The sequence below is a fragment of the Ranitomeya variabilis genome, chromosome 5 (genome assembly GCF_051348905.1).
Source record: "Ranitomeya variabilis isolate aRanVar5 chromosome 5, aRanVar5.hap1, whole genome shotgun sequence".
NCBI lineage: Eukaryota > Metazoa > Chordata > Amphibia > Anura > Dendrobatidae > Ranitomeya > Ranitomeya variabilis.
In genome coordinates this window covers 123,888,981-123,907,719 of record NC_135236.1, presented here as the reverse complement: position 1 = coordinate 123,907,719, position 18,739 = coordinate 123,888,981, and the positions used below count along the sequence as shown (strand labels likewise).

The window sequence follows — 18,739 nt, the reverse complement described above, 5'->3', positions numbered from 1 at the left end:
GGCTACTGCTCCTGCTGTCCTATAGGATCCTCCATGATGAGAAGCTTCCGACATAAGCGCTTCTTCTGTGGTCATCCCTACTTATAAGGCCGGGGTCACACTTGCGAGCTCAATGCGAGCCTCTCGCATTAATACCTGGCACTGCCGCTGGCACTCGGGACCAGAGTGTGCGGCAGCATGTATTTCTATGCAGCCGCATACTCCGGTCCTGAGTGCCGGCGGCAGTGTCGGGACTTGATGTGAGTTTCTCAGATCACACTCGCAAGTGTGACCCCGGCCTAAGAGGGATCCACTGCGCTTTCCTCCTCCGGTGCCCAACAAAGCGTCCCCTCCCTGCCAGGACACGTGAAGTCTCCACGTGTCCCGGATGGCTTTTTCGCCCAGGGCGCCACCATCTTGGCTCAGGCGCACCCCCACTGACATAATGCTCATTCCCAGCATGCTTTGCACACGATGTCAGGGAAGCGCACCACCGATTACCAGGCTCACTACAGAGCTGCGGCCAAAAGACAGGAGGGAGAGCTGTGAGGCAGATGCACAAGAGCCGCATGGCCCATGACGCCCGCCAAGGCCCACCAGATGGCGCCTCCAACACCTGAAGGCCATAATACAGGTACTCTGCCTTTTCTTTCAGTGCCAAGACAGGAGTGGGTAAGTATGGACAAAAATAAACTTCAACCGGCCCAGGTCTCAACACGAGGATTTCCATCAGGACAGGAAATCCAACTGAAGCGGGGAGAGGTACCCCCCTTTTATTTCAATAAGTTTCCTGTCCTACATAGGCGGATTTCTCTCTCAGGTGTGCTGTCATGGGTGAGGGGAAAAATACTCAAAAAAGTGACATTCTAAAAATTACACCCCTCAAGATGCTCCAAACCACATTCAAGAAGTTTATTAATCCTTCAGGTGCTTCACAGGAATTGATGGAATGTGGAAAGGGGGGGGGGGGAATGAACATTTAACTTCCCCCCCCCCCCCCACGAAATCTTACTCTACACCCACATTTTTTATTTTTATTTTTCCACAAGTGTAAAAGGACAAAATGGACCCCATATGTGAAGAACATTTACTATTTGGGTGCACGGCAGGGCTCGGAAGGGAAAAGCATGACTTTTGGAATGCAGACTTTGCAAGCGTCAGGTTGCGTTTGATAAGTGACGCAGTTCACTTATCAGAGCTAGGGCCTGCGGTTTTAGATTTTTCTTTTCACAGGTATATTTTTCTCCCTATTTGCTTTTTTTCCTTTAGCTTTTTCTTTTCAGAAAATAGTTTGCACCAATCACTATCCCCCCACACATACAGTTATCAATAAAGTACACCCAAGCACCATACCATATTCACAAAAAAATAAAATAAAATTGTCCCACCCGTCACAACAGCGCTATTCAGCGGAGGAGGTATATTCTTTCCTTGCCTCTGACACTGATAGCGAGGGAGATGTTCCCACATTTCTTTACTTTTCTGATTCTTCATACGCTTCCTCCTCGGGTCCTGCAGAACCGCCACGTAGACGCCCCAGAACAGAAGATGAGGCAGCACCCACCATTCCTGAAGATAAACCAGCGCACCCCACTGCAGACCCCATATGGACCTTGCCACCCGAAAATTGCGAGCCACCGATTCCTGATTTTGTGGCAGAAAAAAGAATCAAGTTTGACACCACCGGCATCACGGAAATAGACTTTTTCAAAGTCTTTTTCTCTGAGGATTTTATTAACATCATGGTGGAGCAAACTAATTTGTATGCTCGTGAATTTTTGGAACGAATCCCCGGTTCATCATATTCTAACTGGTCTCCTGTAGGCACAGTTGAAATTATGCAGTTTTGGGGTCTGGTCCTTCATATAGGGATCCTGAAAAAGCCAGAAATTCGGCAATATTGGAGTGTTGATATTTTATATAACACTCCAGTGTTCCGAATGGTCATGGTCTGGACGTGTTTTGAGGCCATCCATAAATTCCTGCATTATTCCGATAACGCAGTGTCCCGCACTAGATGACCCCAACTTTGACAGTCTGTTCAAAGTTCGGCCGGTGATCGAACACTTCAACAAAAAGTTTGCTGAAGTGTACGTGCCCCAAAGGGACATCTGCGTGGATGAGTCCTTGGTTCATTTTAAGGGAAGGCTTGGATTTTGTCAGTACCTGCCCAGCAAGAGGGCCAGGTACGGAATCAAACTCTACAAGCTGTGTGAGTACCTCAGGTTACACCTACAGCTTTAGAGTCTACAAAGGGAAGGACACCATAACTGAACCGTTTGAGTGTCCTCCTGTCCTGGGAGTGAGTGGGAAGATTGTGTGGGATTTGGTGCACCCACTGCTGGATAAAGGTTATCACCTCTATACTGATAATTTTTATTCCAGCATCTGACTCTACAAATCCCTCTCTGCGCGAGATACCGCAGCCTGCAGTACTGTCCGCAAAAATCAGAGAGGCCTCCCGAAGACGCTACTTGGACAGACGCTCAGAAAGGGTGACAGTAGAGCCTAATGTAGTGGCCACCTGCTGGTGGTCAAGTACAAGGACAAGAGGGATGTCCTTCTATTGACCACCATACACGGTAGTGGCAGTGCCCTCAGCACTGCACGAGGTACCTCTACACAGGTCTGCAAACCAGACTGTGTACTGGGGTACAACAAAAACATGAGGGACGTTGATCTCTCTGATCAACTCCTCCAACTGTACAGTGCTTTGAGAAAGGCCAAGGTGTGGTACAAAAAGCTGTCTGTGTACATTGTACAAATGGCAATGCTCAACGCTTTCCTGCTGTCACGATGTGCACTCCACACCAATACGTCGTACCTTCAATTCCAGGAGGTAGTGGTGAAGGCCCTGATATTTGGCATGAGGGAAGGAGCGGGCCCCAGTACTTATGGAACTGAAGGTGCTCGTATCGCACCAGGTCAGCATTTTCCGGGGGTGGTCCCGCCAACTGGAATTAAAAAAAAAAAAAAAAAAGGTAAGCTGCAAAAAAGATGCCGAGTGTTACAAAGGGGGAATACGCAAGGACACCATCTATCAACGCGACACCTGCCCCAACAAACCTGGCCTGCATATGAAGGATTGCTTCAAATTGGACCACACTCCATGCACTACTAATTTAATTTACAGGAACTGTAGATTAGTTCCAAAAAAAGGGGGCACATCTAGATAAGTTCCTTGGGGGTCTAGTTTCCAAAATGATGTCACTTTTTTTAATTTTTGTTTTTTTGTTTTTTACTGTTTAGGCAAATCAGGGGCTCTGCAAACGGAACATGACACCTGCAGACCATTCCATCAAAGTCTGCATTCCAAAACGTCACTACTTCCCTTTCGAGCCCCGACATGTGCCCAAACAGTAGTTCTCCCACATGTGGGGTACCAGCGTACTCCAAATTGGAAAACAGCTTTTGGGGTCCAATTTCTCCTGTTACCCTTGGGAAAATTAGAAATTGAGGACTAAAAGATCATTTTTTTTTTTTGGGGGGGGGGGGGGGGGGGAATAGGATTTTGTATTTTCACACCCGGGCATTATAAAACTTTAGTAAAACACTTGGGGGTTCAAAGTTATCACCGCACATCTAGATAAGTTCCTTAGGGGGGGTCTAGTTTCCAAGATGGGGTCACTTGTGGGGCGTTTAATGTCAAGTCCAGCCAATTCTGCGTTGAAAAAGTCAAACGGCGCTCCTTCCCTTCCAAGCCCTGCCGTGCGCCCAAACAGTGGTCCCCCCCACATATGGGGTATCTGCGTACTCAAGACAAATTGGACAACAACTTTTGGGGTTCAATTTCTCAATTTACACTTGAGAAAATAAAAAATAAAAAATTGTTGCTAAAAGATCATTTTTGTGACAAATAAAGTTAAAATGTTCATTTTTTTCCTTCCACATTGCTTCTGCTCCTGTGAAGCACCTGAAGGGTTAATAAACTTCTTGAATGTGGTTTTGATCAGCCTGAGGGGTGCAGTTTAGAATGGTGTCGCGTTTGGGTATTTTCTGACATAAAGACCCCTTATAGTGACTTAAAATGTGAGGTGGTCCCTAAAAAAAAAAAAAATGTTTTTGTGAATTTTGTTGTAAAAATGAGGAATGGCTGGTCAACATTTAACCCTTATAACTTAGTAACAAAACAAAAAAAAAAAAAAATGTATTTCCAAAATTGTGCTGATGTAAAGTAGATATGTGGGAAATGTTATTTATTAACTATTTTGTGTGACTTTTTTGTTTTAAGGGCATACAAATTCAAAGTTTTAAAAATGCAAAATGTTCACCAAATTTTTTTTTTTTTTACACAAATAAACACAAGTTATATCAAAGAAATTTTACCACTAACGTGAAGTACAATATGTCACAAAAAAACAATCTCAGAATCACCAAGATCCGTTGAAGCGTTCAAGTTTTTACCTCAAAAGGGACAGTGGTCAGATGGTCAGAATTGTAAAAAATGGCCTGATCATTAACATGCAAATGTCCTTAACCTATTAACTAATAAAAACAAAAACAAAAAAAACAAACGGAGGCTGGTCGGTCATGTCAGTCACCGACCAGCACTTTAGGACGCGTGCACGGATGTGGTGCAAAAAAGGAAAGGGAAAAGACGGGAAAAAAAATCCTTGCCAAAAGTGAGAGTGGATGCCAATTAGTGATGTGAATCTGATCAGCAGCCATAGGATGCACCCATGGAGGTGGTGCAAGGGTGAGAAATAGACAGGGACAAAAAAATAAAAATAAAGGTCCTGGAAAACAGCGGTGCCGGTGAGTGATTTGCATCACTGATCAGCGCTCGGTGGCTGCAGGATGGACAAAAAAAAAAGAAAATAACTGCCAAAAATCAAACAATCAAGTACTAATCAGCGCTTGGCAGCAAAGGGGGGATGGGGTGAGGGTTTGGGAGAGGGTTAGGGAGAGGGGAAAAACAGGGATTGGGGTGGATTAGGAAAGATCAGGGATCAGAAATATCTTTACAACAGCAGCAGCACCAGCAGAAGTGATGGCACAGACTTCAAAAAGTGTGTGGCACTACAAGACCAAGCACCGTTTGGCATAACAGTTTGACCACCCTGCACATGTCCGAAGCTAGAATGAGGAAGCGCAGGACGATCATACAGAGGTCGTATCTCCTCTGTGCGCTCTAATTGGTGCCATTGACGTCATCGCCCAATCGCATCAAACAGAGCTGGCCCTGGTGACGCCGGCATTGCTAGGCTCCAGCCTGGACATGTGTGTTTCAGGCAATTTCATTGCCTGAAAAACTGTATGATCAATCTGAACAGCCAATCACAGCGATCGATCGTAACTGCGCGAGGGGCAGCGCCTCCACCTGGGACGATGACACCCGATGCCCTGCTGGAAGATTCAGCAGGCATTTTAATGCCATCAACGTGACCGAAGTCTCGCTTTAAAGATATGACGTATCCATACGTCCACGCACCCATCAACGTCCAAGGTCATGAACTTGCAAGTTGCCAAGTGTTCCATGTACTATAGGTTCTCACACTACAAGAAACAAGGCGGCTGCTGACTACACAGCTGTCCAGAAGCTGCCAAAATAATGCCCCTTTTTCACATCAATTCCCAGTCTACAGTGGTCAACTGAACATGGAGGAGGGGAGCAGGATGTTTGTGAGGCGCAGCTTAAGCCTATCACCGTTATTTCTTTTTCATGCAGGATAAAATTTGACAGTTTATGTGAAGGAACTAAAACTACAATCTGTTTTTTTCTTCTTTTAAATCCGTTTTTTTGCTTTTTTTCAAAGCCTTGAGACATACTGCCATATTGTGATAAAGCAGTCTCACATGCTAAGAAAACATGAGATGGTAACGAGCACAAGCGTTTAGGTCGGACTCCACTTACTGATTGGCTTTCTGAAGTTCTTTTTGCTTTTGCAGATTAGTGTCCACGTATTTGAGTACTCTACTCTCTGGTACCCACTCATCCCAGCTGCAAAAAAAGAAAGAAGAACCATCACCATCGTGTCTATTTGCTCCTTGTTCAGCAATTTACCCCATTCATGTATCTTCACATCATTGCGTTTTTTTCACCATTACCCAAGCACATCAACAGAAAAATTGCATAAAGGAGCTGCGAGGCATGGCCACAAACACCAAGATCACGTCCCGACTGAAAGTCTGCCCTAAGCAGAGACTATGGCACATATGGGAGGACAGATCGTGGCCTGTAACGGGAGCTGATCGTTCCAAGTTGACCAGCGCTCATTCACTATGCAGTTTTCACATGCCAAAGCGAAAAGAAACATTCAATCCCTATAGAGCAGAGGTCCCCAACCGCCGGTCCGCGGACCAGGACCGGGCCGTTGGGGTTTTTCAGCCGGTCCGCGGCGCCGCTGACAGCTACCGTATATACTCGAGTATAAGCCGAGATTTTCAGCCCAAATTTTTGGGCTGAAAGTGCCCCCTCGGCTTATACTCGAGTCACGGTCGGCGGTGGGGTCGGTGGGTGAGGGGGAGAGGGCGCTGAGGCATACTTACCTAGTCCCGGCGATCCTGACGCTCCCCCTGCCCGTCCCACGGTCTCCGGGTGCCGCAGCCTCTTCCCCTGTTCAGCGGTCACGTGGGACCGCTCATTAGAGAAATGAATAGGCTGCTCCACCTCCCATAGGGGCGGAGCCGCATAATTCATTTCTCTAATCAGGGGTAACGGTGACCGCTGATAGAGGAAGAGGCTGCGGCACCGAAGACCAGCTGTCCGGGGGAAGGAGCGGGACGCCGGGAGCAGGTAAGTATTACATATTCACCTGTCCTCGTTCCACACGCCGGGCGCTGTCTCCATCTTCCCGGCGTCTCTCTCTCCTCACTGACTGTGCAGGTCAGAGGGCGCGATGACGCATATAGTGTGCGCGCCGCCCTCTGCCTGATCAGTCAGTGCAGAGAGACGCCGGGAAGATGGCGCCGAGGAGCTGCAAGCAAGACAGGTGAGTATGTCATTTATTATTTTTATTGCAGCAGCAGCACAGCTATGGGGCAATAATGGACGGTGCAGAGCACTATATGGCACAGCTATGGGGCAATAATGGTGCAGAGCACTATATGGCACAGCTATGGGGCAATAATGGTGCAGAGCACTATATGGCACAGCTATGGGGCAATAATGGTGCAGAGCACTGTATGGCACAGCTATGGGGCAATAATGGTGCAGAGCACTATATGGCACAGCTATGGGGCAATTATGGTGCAGAGCACTATATGGCACAGCTATGGGGCAATAATGGTGCAGAGCACTATATGGCACAGCTATGGGGCAATTATGAACGGTGCAGAGCACTGTATGGCACAGCTATGGGGCAATAATGGTGCAGAGCACTATATGGCACAGCTATGGGGCAATAATGGTGCAGAGCACTATATGGCACAGCTATGGGGCAATAATTAAAGTTGACTCAACCTCTGTCCTGTGTCCTTGTGTGTACCACATTGAGCATGGAGAAAAGAAAGAAGACCAAAGAACTGTCTGAGGACTTGAGAAACCAAATGGTGAGGAAGCATGAGCAATCTCAAGGCTACAAGTCCATCTCAAAAGACCTGAATGTTCCTGTGTCTACTGTGCGCAGTGTCATCAATAAGTTTAAAGCCCATGGTACTGTGGCTAACCTCCCTAGATGTGGACGGAAAAGGAAAAATTGACAAGAGATTTCAACGCAAGATTGTGCGGATGTTGGATAAAGAACCTCGACTAACATCCAAACAAGTTCAAGCTGCCCTGCAGTCCGAGGGTACAACAGTGTCAACCCGTACTATCCGTCGGCGTCTGAATGAAGAGGGACTGTATGGTAGGAGACCCAGGAAGACCCCACTTCTTACCCCGAGACATAAAAAAGCCAGGCTGGAGTTTGCCAAAACTTACCTGAAAAAGCCTAAAACGTTTTGGAAGAATATTCTCTGGTCAGATGAGACAAAAGTAGAGCTTTTTGGGCAAAGGCATCAACATAGAGTTAGGCTATGTTCACACGATCCTTTTTTTGATCCTTTTTTTTTTTGGTCCTTTTTCCATGCAGGGTACAGTCCAATGTTACTCTATGGAAAACAAAAACCGCTGTGCCCACTATCCTTTTTTTCTCAGGCAAATCCGCGAGGATTTGCCTGCAGAAAAGAAGAAGTACCATGTCACTTCTTTCTGCAGATTCAGCTCCTGTTTTCAACAGGCACAAATAGGAAAGTGCTGTTGAAAACCCGCAGAGGAATCTGCAGAAGAAACTGCAGGAAAATCAGCAGTGCAGTTTTGCACTGCGGGTTTTCCAAATCAGGACCTGAAAAAAAAAAAAGGATCAAAAAAAGGATCAAAAAAAAGGATCGTGTGAACATGGCCTTAACAGGAGAAAAGAAAAAAAAAAAAAAAAGAAGAGGCATTCAAAGAAAAGAACACGGTCCCTACAGTCAAAGATGGCGGAGGTTCCCTGATGTTTTGGGGTTGCTTTGCTGCCTCTGGCACTGGACTGCTTGACCGTGTGCATGGCATTATGAAGTCTGAAGACTACCAACAAATTTTGCAGCATAATGTAGGGCCCAGTGTGAGATAGCTGGGTCTCCATCAGAGGTCATGGGTCTTACAGCAGGACAATGACACAAAACACACTTCAAAAAACACTAGAAAATGGTTTGAGAGAAAGCACTGGAGACTTCTAAGGTGGCCAGCAATGAGTCCAGACCTGAATCCCATAGAACACATGTGGAGAGATCTAAAAATGGCAGTTTGGAGAAGGCACCCTTCAAATATCAGGGACCTGGAGCAGTTTGCCAAAGAAGAATGGGCTAAAATTCCAGCAGAGCATTGTAAGAAACTCATTGATGGTTACTGGAAGCGGTTGGTCGCAGTTAGTTATTTTAGCTAAAGTTTGTGCAACCAAGTATTAGGCTGAGGGTGCCAATACTTTTGTCTGGCCCATTTTTGGAGTTTTGTGTGAAATGATCAATGTTTTGCTTTTTGCTTCATTCTCTTGTGTTTTTTCATTTAAGACAAATTAAATGAAGATAATAATACCAAAGAATTTGTGATTGTAATCATTTTCAGGAAGAAACTGAGAATTATCTGGCAGAATTGCAGGGGTGTCAATACTTTTGGCCACAACTGTAGCTATATTGGTTTTGTTACTTGTACAGTAACCAGGTCATCCATAATAAGCCAAGTCATACATTTATTTCCATGTACAGACCTGAGAACTTAAGGGAGTCAGTTAGGCTTCTTTCACACTTGCGTCGGTACGGAGCCGTCTCAATTCGTCGGCCCAACGGACGTTGTGAAAATTGTGCACAACGTGGGCAGCGGATGCAGTTTTTCAATGCATCCTCTGCCCAGTCTATGTCCCGGGTAGGAGGGGGCGCAGTTCCGGCCACGCATGCGTGGTCGGAAATGTGGTCGGAAATGGCAGACGCGACGTACAAAAAAAAGTTACATTGAACTTTTCTTGTGACGGCGGTCCGCCAAAACACAACGGATCCAGTGCACGACGGACGCGACGTGTGGCCATCTGTCGCGATCCGTCGGCAATACAAATCTATGGGCAAAAAAAGAATCCTGCGAGCACATTTGCAGGATCCGTTTTTTGTCCAAAACTACGGATAGCGACGGATGCCACAGGACGCAAGTGTGAAAGCAGCCTTACTCACAAAATGCATTATAAATGGGCTATACAGTGTTGTAGGGGACTTTGCCCCCTATATAGACTCCCTGACAGAAGTAATGTCGCTTATCCATGTTCTGTAAATAAAAGCTTATAACCCGATGTTAAATTCATCCATTGGTTGTATAAATTATTCTTTTGAAAGCTGAAACCCTCCAAAATGTGGTTTAGGTTAAGAAAATAAATTGGCATCAATGCAGAAATATTGATCAGTTAATGGACACAGAATGGTCAGATTTTGGCAAGACAAAAGTTTTGTCGCCCACAGAAAGTAATGTGATATTCAAACAATTAACTTAAAATACAAATATATGTTACATAACATTGGTGAATGAAGTTGTGGTGCTATTGGTCATTTAATATTTTGTGTAACTTCCATGAAAAAAAAAAATGCATAGCACTTCTCCTATACCTTTAAAAGTTAAATCACAAACATCACACAGACATCATCCATGCACTCTGATTTTTATGGACCCATAGACTTGCATGGGTAATTACAAGTGCTTTTCACCAAATTAGAATATCATAGAGTTAATTTATTTCAGTTCAATACAAAAAGTGAAACTCATATAGAATCATTACAGAGTGATCTATTTCAAGTGTATTTCTGTTAATGTTGAAGATTATGGCTTACAGCCAAGGACAACCCAAAAGTCATTATCTCAGTAAATTAGAATACTTTATAACACCAGCTTGAAAAATAATTTTAAAATCAAAAATGTTGGCCTATTGAAATGTATGTTCAGTAAATGCACTCAATACTAGGTCGGGGCTCCTTTTGCATTAATTACTGCATCAATGAGGCGTGACATGGAGGTGATCAGCCTGTGGCACTGCTGAGGAGTTATGGAAGCCCAGGATGCTTTGATAGCAGCCTTCAGCTCGTCTGCATTGTTGGGTTTGTTGTCTCATCTTCCTGTTGATAATACCTCAGATTCTCTATGGGGTTAAGGTCAGGCGAGTTTGCTGGCCAACCAAGCACAGTGATACGGTTTTTAAATTACCGTAAATACTCGAGTATAAGCCGAGATTTTCACCCCAAATTTTTGGGCTGAAAGTGCCCCTCTCGGCTTATACTCGAGTCATGGTCGGCGGGTGAGGGGGAGAGGACTGTCGCATACTCACCTGCTCCTGGCGCTCCTAACGCGGTCCCAGCCTGTCCCATGGTCTCCCGCGCTGCAGCTCTTCCTCTATTCAGCGGTCACGTGGTGCCGCTCATTAAAGTAATGAATATGGACTCCACTCCCATAGGTGTGGAGCCGCATATTCATTACTGTAATGAGCGGTACCGGTGACCGCTCATTACAGGAAGAAGCTGCGGTACCATGGGACAGGCAGGGACAGCGTCGGGAGCAGGTATTTCATATTCACCTGACCGCGTTCCATCAACCGGGCGCCGCTCCATCTTCTCGTCCTCTTGCAGTGACTGCAGGTCAGAGGGCGCGGTGACGTATTCGTGTGCGCGCCGCCCTCTGCCTGAACAGTCAGTGCGGAGAGACGGGACGCTGAGGAGCAGCGGGCAGCGACAAGAGGCGAGTATGTTTTTTTTTTTTTTTTTTTTTATTGCAGCAGCATTACATCTGGCACAATGCTATATGGAGCGTCTATGGGGCCATAAAGAACGGCATGGAGCATTATATGGGGCATCTTATGGGGCCATAACTGCATGGAGCATTATATGGAGCATCTATGGGGCCATAAAGAACTGCATGGAGCATTATATGGAGCATCTATGGGGCCATAAAGAACTGCATGGAGTATTATATGGGGCTCCTGATTCAATATGGATATTCAAAAACACTTAACCTACTGATGTCTCCATTAATTTTACTGGTATCTTTTTTTCTTTTTTTTTTAATTTACCAGTAGCTGATGCATTTTCCACCCTAGGCTTATACTCGAGTCAGTAAGTTTTCCCAGTTTTTTTGTTGCAAAATTAGGGAGGGTCGGCTTATACTTGAGTATATACGGTAGGTATTGGTACTTTTGGCAGTGTGGACAGGTACCAAGTCCTGCTGAAGAATTATATTTCCATCTCCAAAAAGCTTGTCGGCAGAGGGAAGCATGAAGTGCTCTAAAATGTCCTGGTAGACGGCTGCGCTGACTTTGGTCTTGATAAAACACAGTGGACCTACACCAGCAGATGATATGGCTCCCCAAACCATCACTGATTGTGGAAACTTCACACTAGACCAAAAGCAGCTTGGATTGTGGCCTCTCCACTCTTCCTCCAGACTCAGGGACCTTGATTTCCAAAAGAAATGCAAAATTTACTTTCATCTGTAAACACCTTGGACCACTGAGCAGCAGTCCAGGTCTTTTTCTCCTTGGCCCAGGTAAGACGCTTCTGGTATTGTCTTTTGTTCATGAGTGGCTTGACACAAGGAATGCGACACTTGTAGTCCATGTCCTGGATACGTCTGTGTGTGGTGGCTCTTGAAGCAATGACTCCAGCAGCAGTCCACTCCTTGTGAATCTCCCCCAAATTTTTTAATGGCCTTTTCTTAATCCTTTCAAGGCTGTGGTTATCCCGGTTGCTTGTGCACCTTGTTCTACCACACTTATTCCTTCCAGTAAAAACACCTGTAAGGCTTTGCAGGTGTTTTTGTTAATTATTCTAATTTACTGAGATAAATAATTTAGGGTTTTCATTGGCTGTAAGCCATAATCAACATTAACAGAAATAAACATTTGAAATAGATCACTTTTTGTATTGAACTGAAATAAATTAACTTTTCGATAATATTTTAATTTAGTGAGAAGCACCTGTAGATTCGTGTTTCGAATAAAAACCAGGCAGGTCTCAGATTTTGTTGGCGGACCTACTTGGTTCTGAAAACATTAACGACATGTGTTAACAGTCCCATGGTGGGTGTGCGTTCTGCCAGTAACACTAACTCAAAGGTGACTCTCGAACATCTAAATGAGGCCCTAGATTCTCATTTTTCTTCATATTTACACATGCGTATTAACTTACTTCTTATTCCATCCACTGTAGTGAATGAAGTACTTCACCTGCTTGTCCTTAATGGAGACTTTCACACACTGCAGAAGAAAAGCCAGGGTTCAATTCAAGATTCATGGAATACAATACAAGGACTGCAGTTCATTAATGTGCCAAACGTAGATTTAACGAGGATTATTAATATTCAGTAGAAATAATAAGTAAACAATTGCCATGAAAAACCTTTAAAACGTATAATGCTTATAACACTCTTGCTTTCAACATAAAGGGGTATTCAGAGAAATAGACAAATAAAAATATGGCACACCCAAAAAAATATAAGTCAAACATATGATCTGTGGGGGACAACAATGGGGGTCCCACAAACCACAGGATGAATAGGGGCGAGAATGGTCCTCCTTTGCTCATACACTATGATAAAGGGAGGTGCTGTGCAGACTGTCCCAGCCTCTGCTTTGTTTTTCTGACTCTCGAGTTGCTGCGATTTGCTTACATTATGCAGCGACATTGTGCGATCTTTGTTCAGTGTTGCCGGTTAGCCCCAGCCTTAATGACACATCCAGTGGCAGTGCATAAGCATATTTTGCTGAAATACCCCTTACGTTAAATGACAACTCATTTAAACCAGCCTAAGTAATATCCTGAATTCTAAGGTGCCAACCTTTCAGAAAATATTTTGCATGAATGTCTTTATATTATTCTTCCAACCCTGTTCAAAGGGGAATCGAAAATAAAATTAATAGTTAAATCATATAAGAGACAACTATGCATACCTGTGAAAGATTAATGGGTAGTAAATACTGACTTATATCGGTTCTGCTATCTCAACTTTTGCTGACTGGGGCCTTCTATGATTATCTCTGAAAGGAGCCAGTATCGAGCTGCATATACCAAGAGCAAAGAAAGAAAAAACTATGAAGACAGAACACATCACTAACATTGACAACTTTACAAAGTTTCAGCAAAGAAAGAAAGCTGGGACTTTATACATGGTCCCTCTAGGCAGCAGGTAAATGCAAGCGGCAGCTGCTTATTGTGGTCGCTTGACCCATGAAAGGTGAAAAATACGTTGCAGGTTTTCATTTAATAATTACACTAGTTTTTCTCTAGTGGAAGTCATTCTGGGCTGGAAGTTGAAATCGCTGGCCATTAATAAGCAGGCAAATTGCAAGGAATTTACAAGAAAAAGCTGAAAGTCACTGACTTTTGTTAAGCGGCCACATTGCAGCCTTACCTTGGGACTGTGCATTGACCTCAGAGAAAGCAGGAGGTGACCGCCGGCCACTACCCCCACTAGGCACTAATGACACGCGGAATGAATTCATTGTAAGCAAGCAGTACTGCTGGCCTCCTAACTGATCTGTTTCCTACACCTGAAGCTTTATAAATTCATTATGTACTAGGTCTACGCAGGAACAGAAATCCATTGACAATGTGTACATTTAGGGTATGTGCACACGTTGCGGATTTGGCTGCGGATTTGCAGCAGTTTTCCATGCCTTGTACAGTACCATGCAAACCGATGGAAAATCAAATCCGCAGTGCACAGCACATGCTGCGGAAAATTCAGCGCGGAAACGATGCGGTTTATTTTCCGCAGCATGTCAATTCTTTGTGCGGATTCCGCAGCGTTTTACACCTGTTTCATAATTGGAATCCGCAGGTGTAAAAACACGGGTGAAATATGCACAAAATCCACAGCTAAAAACGCAGGGCGTTTTACCTGCGGATTTTTCAGAATCCGCGCGCAAAAATCCACAATGGAATCCGCAACATGGGCACATATCCTTAGAGTAGTAGTGGTGTTCTGGCATTTGATATTAAATGGGTTGCTCCAAGTTTGGAAGTAACCCCTTATCCAAAAAAAATAAGGGATATTGTCCCAATAGTTGGGGGTCCAATCTCTGGGACTCCCACAGATCCAGAGAACCAGGGCTGTGTGAATGGAGCAGTGAGTTCACGCTCACATCCGTTCTATTCATTCTTAATGGGAGTGCAGATAACCAGCTGTAAGCTGGGCTCTGTTACCTCCAGCAGTCCCATAGAGGATGAATGGGGCAGAGGGGTGCAAGATAGACCACTGCTACATTCACACCTCCCCAGTTCTCAGGGGGTCCCAGTGGTCAGACACCCCCAGCCATTGGGAAGGTACCCTCTATCCTATGGATAAGTGATACATTTCAAACTTGGTACAACCTTTTCCTTGCGGACAGCGATTGCCTGCAGCAGTCACATGAATACTGCATTGGACATTACCATCTAACAACTTTTTGAAAAACTTCAGAAAACAAGATTGGTCACCATTTCTATAAGCAATTCATAACATACTCAAGAGCAGTCTGACAATTCCATTCATGGGGGAGCCAATGTGGCAAGCGAGCTCCCAACCACCACAACATACAGTGGATTTTCTTGGAGACCAGTTAGGCAGAGCTCAGGTCACATTTCAGTCACACGCAAGTGACACCATTGGGGGTTCCTTCTGAACCCACCTAAGAAGCAGAATTCAGACATCCCCCCAACAGAGCTGTAGACTTCAGTTATTAAATTAAGATTAAAACATGCCACTAGGAAGCATGGGGTGAAACAATGGAAAACAAAATGGAGGACCATAGATAATTAGCAGAGGAAGTAGTGTGCCCCTCACTGTAATAACCTTTAGCATAATGCAGAACAAAAAAAAAAAAAAAACATAAAATTGGCCAATTAACTCTTTATTGAGAAAATGCACTGTATTTCTTTTTTATTAATTTTCAATATTTAACCAAGAAGTACTGTAAGAAAAAAGGTAGCACAAGTGACATACCTTAGCTTCGTATAGAAGAGGCCCGTGAAAGCACAAGACACGCTCACCTGTAACATGAATATGTGTATAGTCAGGAGCAAAAGAAACCTCAGACTCGTGTAACAGCACGTAAAACACACACGACAGACTCCGATAAGAGGGAACAGGTTATGGAAGATTGGGATAGAAAGTAAACTAGGTCTCCCTATAGGTCATGCTAGTATTCAGTATAGAGTACATTGCAGGTTGGACTGTTAAACACCCACCCACCAAGGACTTACTACGTACCCGGACAAGTATGAATGTTGTGGAGTTTTCGTGTTGAATGTGAACCATTTCATTATACTACATGGAAGCTCTTATTGGGCTCATCTTTTCTCACCTTTGTAACTGCAAAAAGGCTGTCGCCCTTACTCACTCTCGTCTGGACTACTGCAACTCTCTACTAACTGGTCTCCCTCTAACCAAATATTCTCCTCCAATCCATCTTGAAAGTAGCAACCAGTCATTTCTGTCCAGTCACTAGACCGATGCCTCCACCTTGTGCCAGTCATTGCACTGGTTGCCATCAACTACAGAATACAATACAAACTTATCGTTCTCACCCACAAAGCTCTTCACAGTTCTGCACCACTATCTCCTCTTTCATCTGTCTATCGCCTTACTCACGTTCTCCATTCTGCAATCAATCCAAGACTAACATCCTCCATAATCCAAACCTCCCATCTCCAAGACGTCTCTCGCGCTGCACCATTTTTCTGAAAATGTACAACCCCAGGAGATCCGATTAATACCTAGCAGCCACATTTTTAAGCGTGGTTTAAAAATATCTCTTTAGACCAGCCTAGTACCTCACTTCACTAATCTAATTCTTCCATGTTCTCCTGTTCAAAATGTTGTTCAGAATCCCAGTCTGTCCTGTGTATCCTGTGTCTCCATAATCCTCCATGCACCCTATAGCACTTGCTAACGGTACTTAGCTACTGGCTGATGACCGGATCACGCAGCTTATTTGAAATACCCCATTATAATTATGGCTGGACCGTAGATGACAAGCACTTTCTACCTATTGCATTGCCTATTGCCTTATAGAAATAATAATATATAATATAGAAAGTAACTCTTGAACTGTGTGTTACTTCGGAATGTGTTTGTATGTGTCCCCACTCAATTGGAAAAGTGCTGTGGAATATGTTGGGGCTATCTAAATAATATTGTATTAGACTGCATTCACACATCCCTTAGACATGAACATTCATGTACAGACAGCACACAGACTCAAGACATACTTTTAACTTCAGTTTTCCACCAGTGATTCATCCATTCTTAAAGGGAATCTGTCAGCGTACAGGGGTACAGACCCCAATTCCAGCGGTGTGTCACTCACTGGTATGCATGTTGTCATTTTGGATATCATACACTATTTTTCTGCTGCAGATCTAGCAGTTCTCTTAATGCTGAGCTCTGTATAACCCTGCTGATTGGCAGCAAGCCGCTAACCAGTGGTGGGGCAGCACAACAACACAGCCTTGTAAGGGACGCATCACTGGAATTAGTGTCTCAGCCTCGACATCATGCTGCCCTCAGAGTACTCAAGGAAGATCCACTGCAAAAAGTCAATGGCAAAAAAAAATAAAAATCATGTGCAGCCCCTACAGCCCTGGTACCATATATGCACTGGAGGACGGTAGTGTCTCCAATGTATCCATGTAGTGGATCTACAGCTGAAGTTTAGCTTGCAGCCAAGTGTGGACTAATGTTACCCTTAGCACTTTTTTTTTGTTTTTTGTTTGTAAATTCAGCTACTCAGTTGCCCCAACCACTTCCAGAAATCACGTGAGGAGGCGGGAGGTTTATGGCCATGATGAAATTGATGTCCTGTCATACAAGTCACACTGCACTATGGACAGCAGTAGAAGATATGTAATCTATACTAATATGGTTCTCTGGTTGAATCCACCATGACGGCAGTAAGAAATCAATTTAGGAAACTGCAGTCTGACTCTCGATGTAAGGCTACTTTCACACATCAGGTTTTTTGCATCAGGCACAATCCAGCGAATGTTGGAAGAACCGGATCCGGCGCAGATTGTGAAAAACTGATGCGACGGATCCTGCCATCATATCTAGATTATTGGATAAAAAAAAAAAAAAAAAAATTGGGGGCATGCACAGTTTAAAAAAAAAACAGAATCCGGCGCCGGAATGGGTCATTTTCCGGATCCGGCACCCATATGTTTCCTTTCTAGTAAACAGCCGGAAGTGCCGAATCCGGCTCTTCCGGCTTTTTCGCCGGAGACAAAAAAACGTTGCTATGGATTTGCCAGATCCGGCGAAAACCGGACGAAACGCAATGTCATCCGGCACTAATGCAAGTCTATGGGAAAAAAAAAAAAAAGAAAAACTGGATCTGGCGGCAACATTCGCCGGATCCGAGTTTTTTGAAATTTAACCGGATTTAGCCTGACAGTGAACACCTGATGTGTGACAGTAGCCTAAGGGGGGCAATTTTAAGGTCTGGTGTGCAAATTAATTTTAGGAGTATGATCTGAATATAGGGGTCTCTTATTTTCCTCACAATAAAGCCAGATGAAGATTTAACCCATTACTTGCAAAATTAAAATTTTTAAAGTACGGATTTTTCAGAAAAGGGCATCCCAATATTCAATTAACAACGACAATGACTTGATTTCCTATTTTGAAAACATTCATTTTACAAACACAAAAAATTGGACCTAATTATAAAATCTTAGTTGCTAGAAGCTAAAGATTAGGCGTCCCAAGAAAAGGACATTGGTAGATAATGGGTTAATATTTGTTAGTTTGCAAAACCTTAAACACCACAACATCTTTTCTTCACCTGCCTGTAGGCCATTACTAAAGCTAGCTGTGTATCAGGATCATAAGTGAAGCATTAAATGTCTTATGGAGAGGGATCAGAGCAGTAGCACGCTTTGCTCCCCAACAAAAAGCGAGAATAGGAGTAGAGGGCATTATGTGCTAGCAACGTTAAAAAAAAAAAAAAAAAAAAAAAAAAAAAAGGGGCTTTACCACATTAATTTACAACTGGGAAAGTTAAAACATGGAAGATGAATGGATAAGCATCTCTGACAGTATTTACACAGAGGCCAAAGAGCACTTTGTAAGCAAACATTACAGATGTCATCATTGACCAGAGCTCCAGTACTGACTTGTACAAGAGTACCCATCGACAAGGAATACATCCAAAGGCATAAGGATGCTAGGCCCCATACATTCTGGACATAAACCCTGCAGCGACCAAGTAAGAAATGAAGGACAGCATCCAGTCCAGGTGAAAGTGTTCAAAAACGAATTCCTTTATTTGCCAAGTGCAACGTTTCAACCCACATGGGT

The 18,739-nt window shown here is 44.1% G+C and overlaps 1 protein-coding gene across 8 annotated transcripts in view; it reads right to left on the bottom strand.

The window, feature by feature from the left end:
• Nucleotides 1-18,739, bottom strand: part of MORF4L1 (mortality factor 4 like 1) — a 73,286-nt gene that overhangs the window by 42,211 nt on the left and 12,336 nt on the right. For 2 of the 8 annotated variants that reach the window (XM_077263200.1, XM_077263204.1), the window contains exons 2-4: nucleotides 15,386-15,432; nucleotides 12,592-12,659; nucleotides 5,834-5,920 (exon numbers count right to left, since the gene is read on the bottom strand). In XM_077263200.1, coding sequence (XP_077119315.1) covers nucleotides 5,834-5,920; nucleotides 12,592-12,659; nucleotides 15,386-15,432 — 202 coding nt within the window. Of the gene's footprint in view, nucleotides 1-5,833; nucleotides 5,921-12,591; nucleotides 12,660-13,240; nucleotides 13,289-13,352; nucleotides 13,461-15,385; nucleotides 15,433-18,739 lie in introns of all 8 variants that reach the window. The other 6 variants (XM_077263205.1, XM_077263202.1, XM_077263206.1 and 3 more) reach the window with 6 other exon arrangements.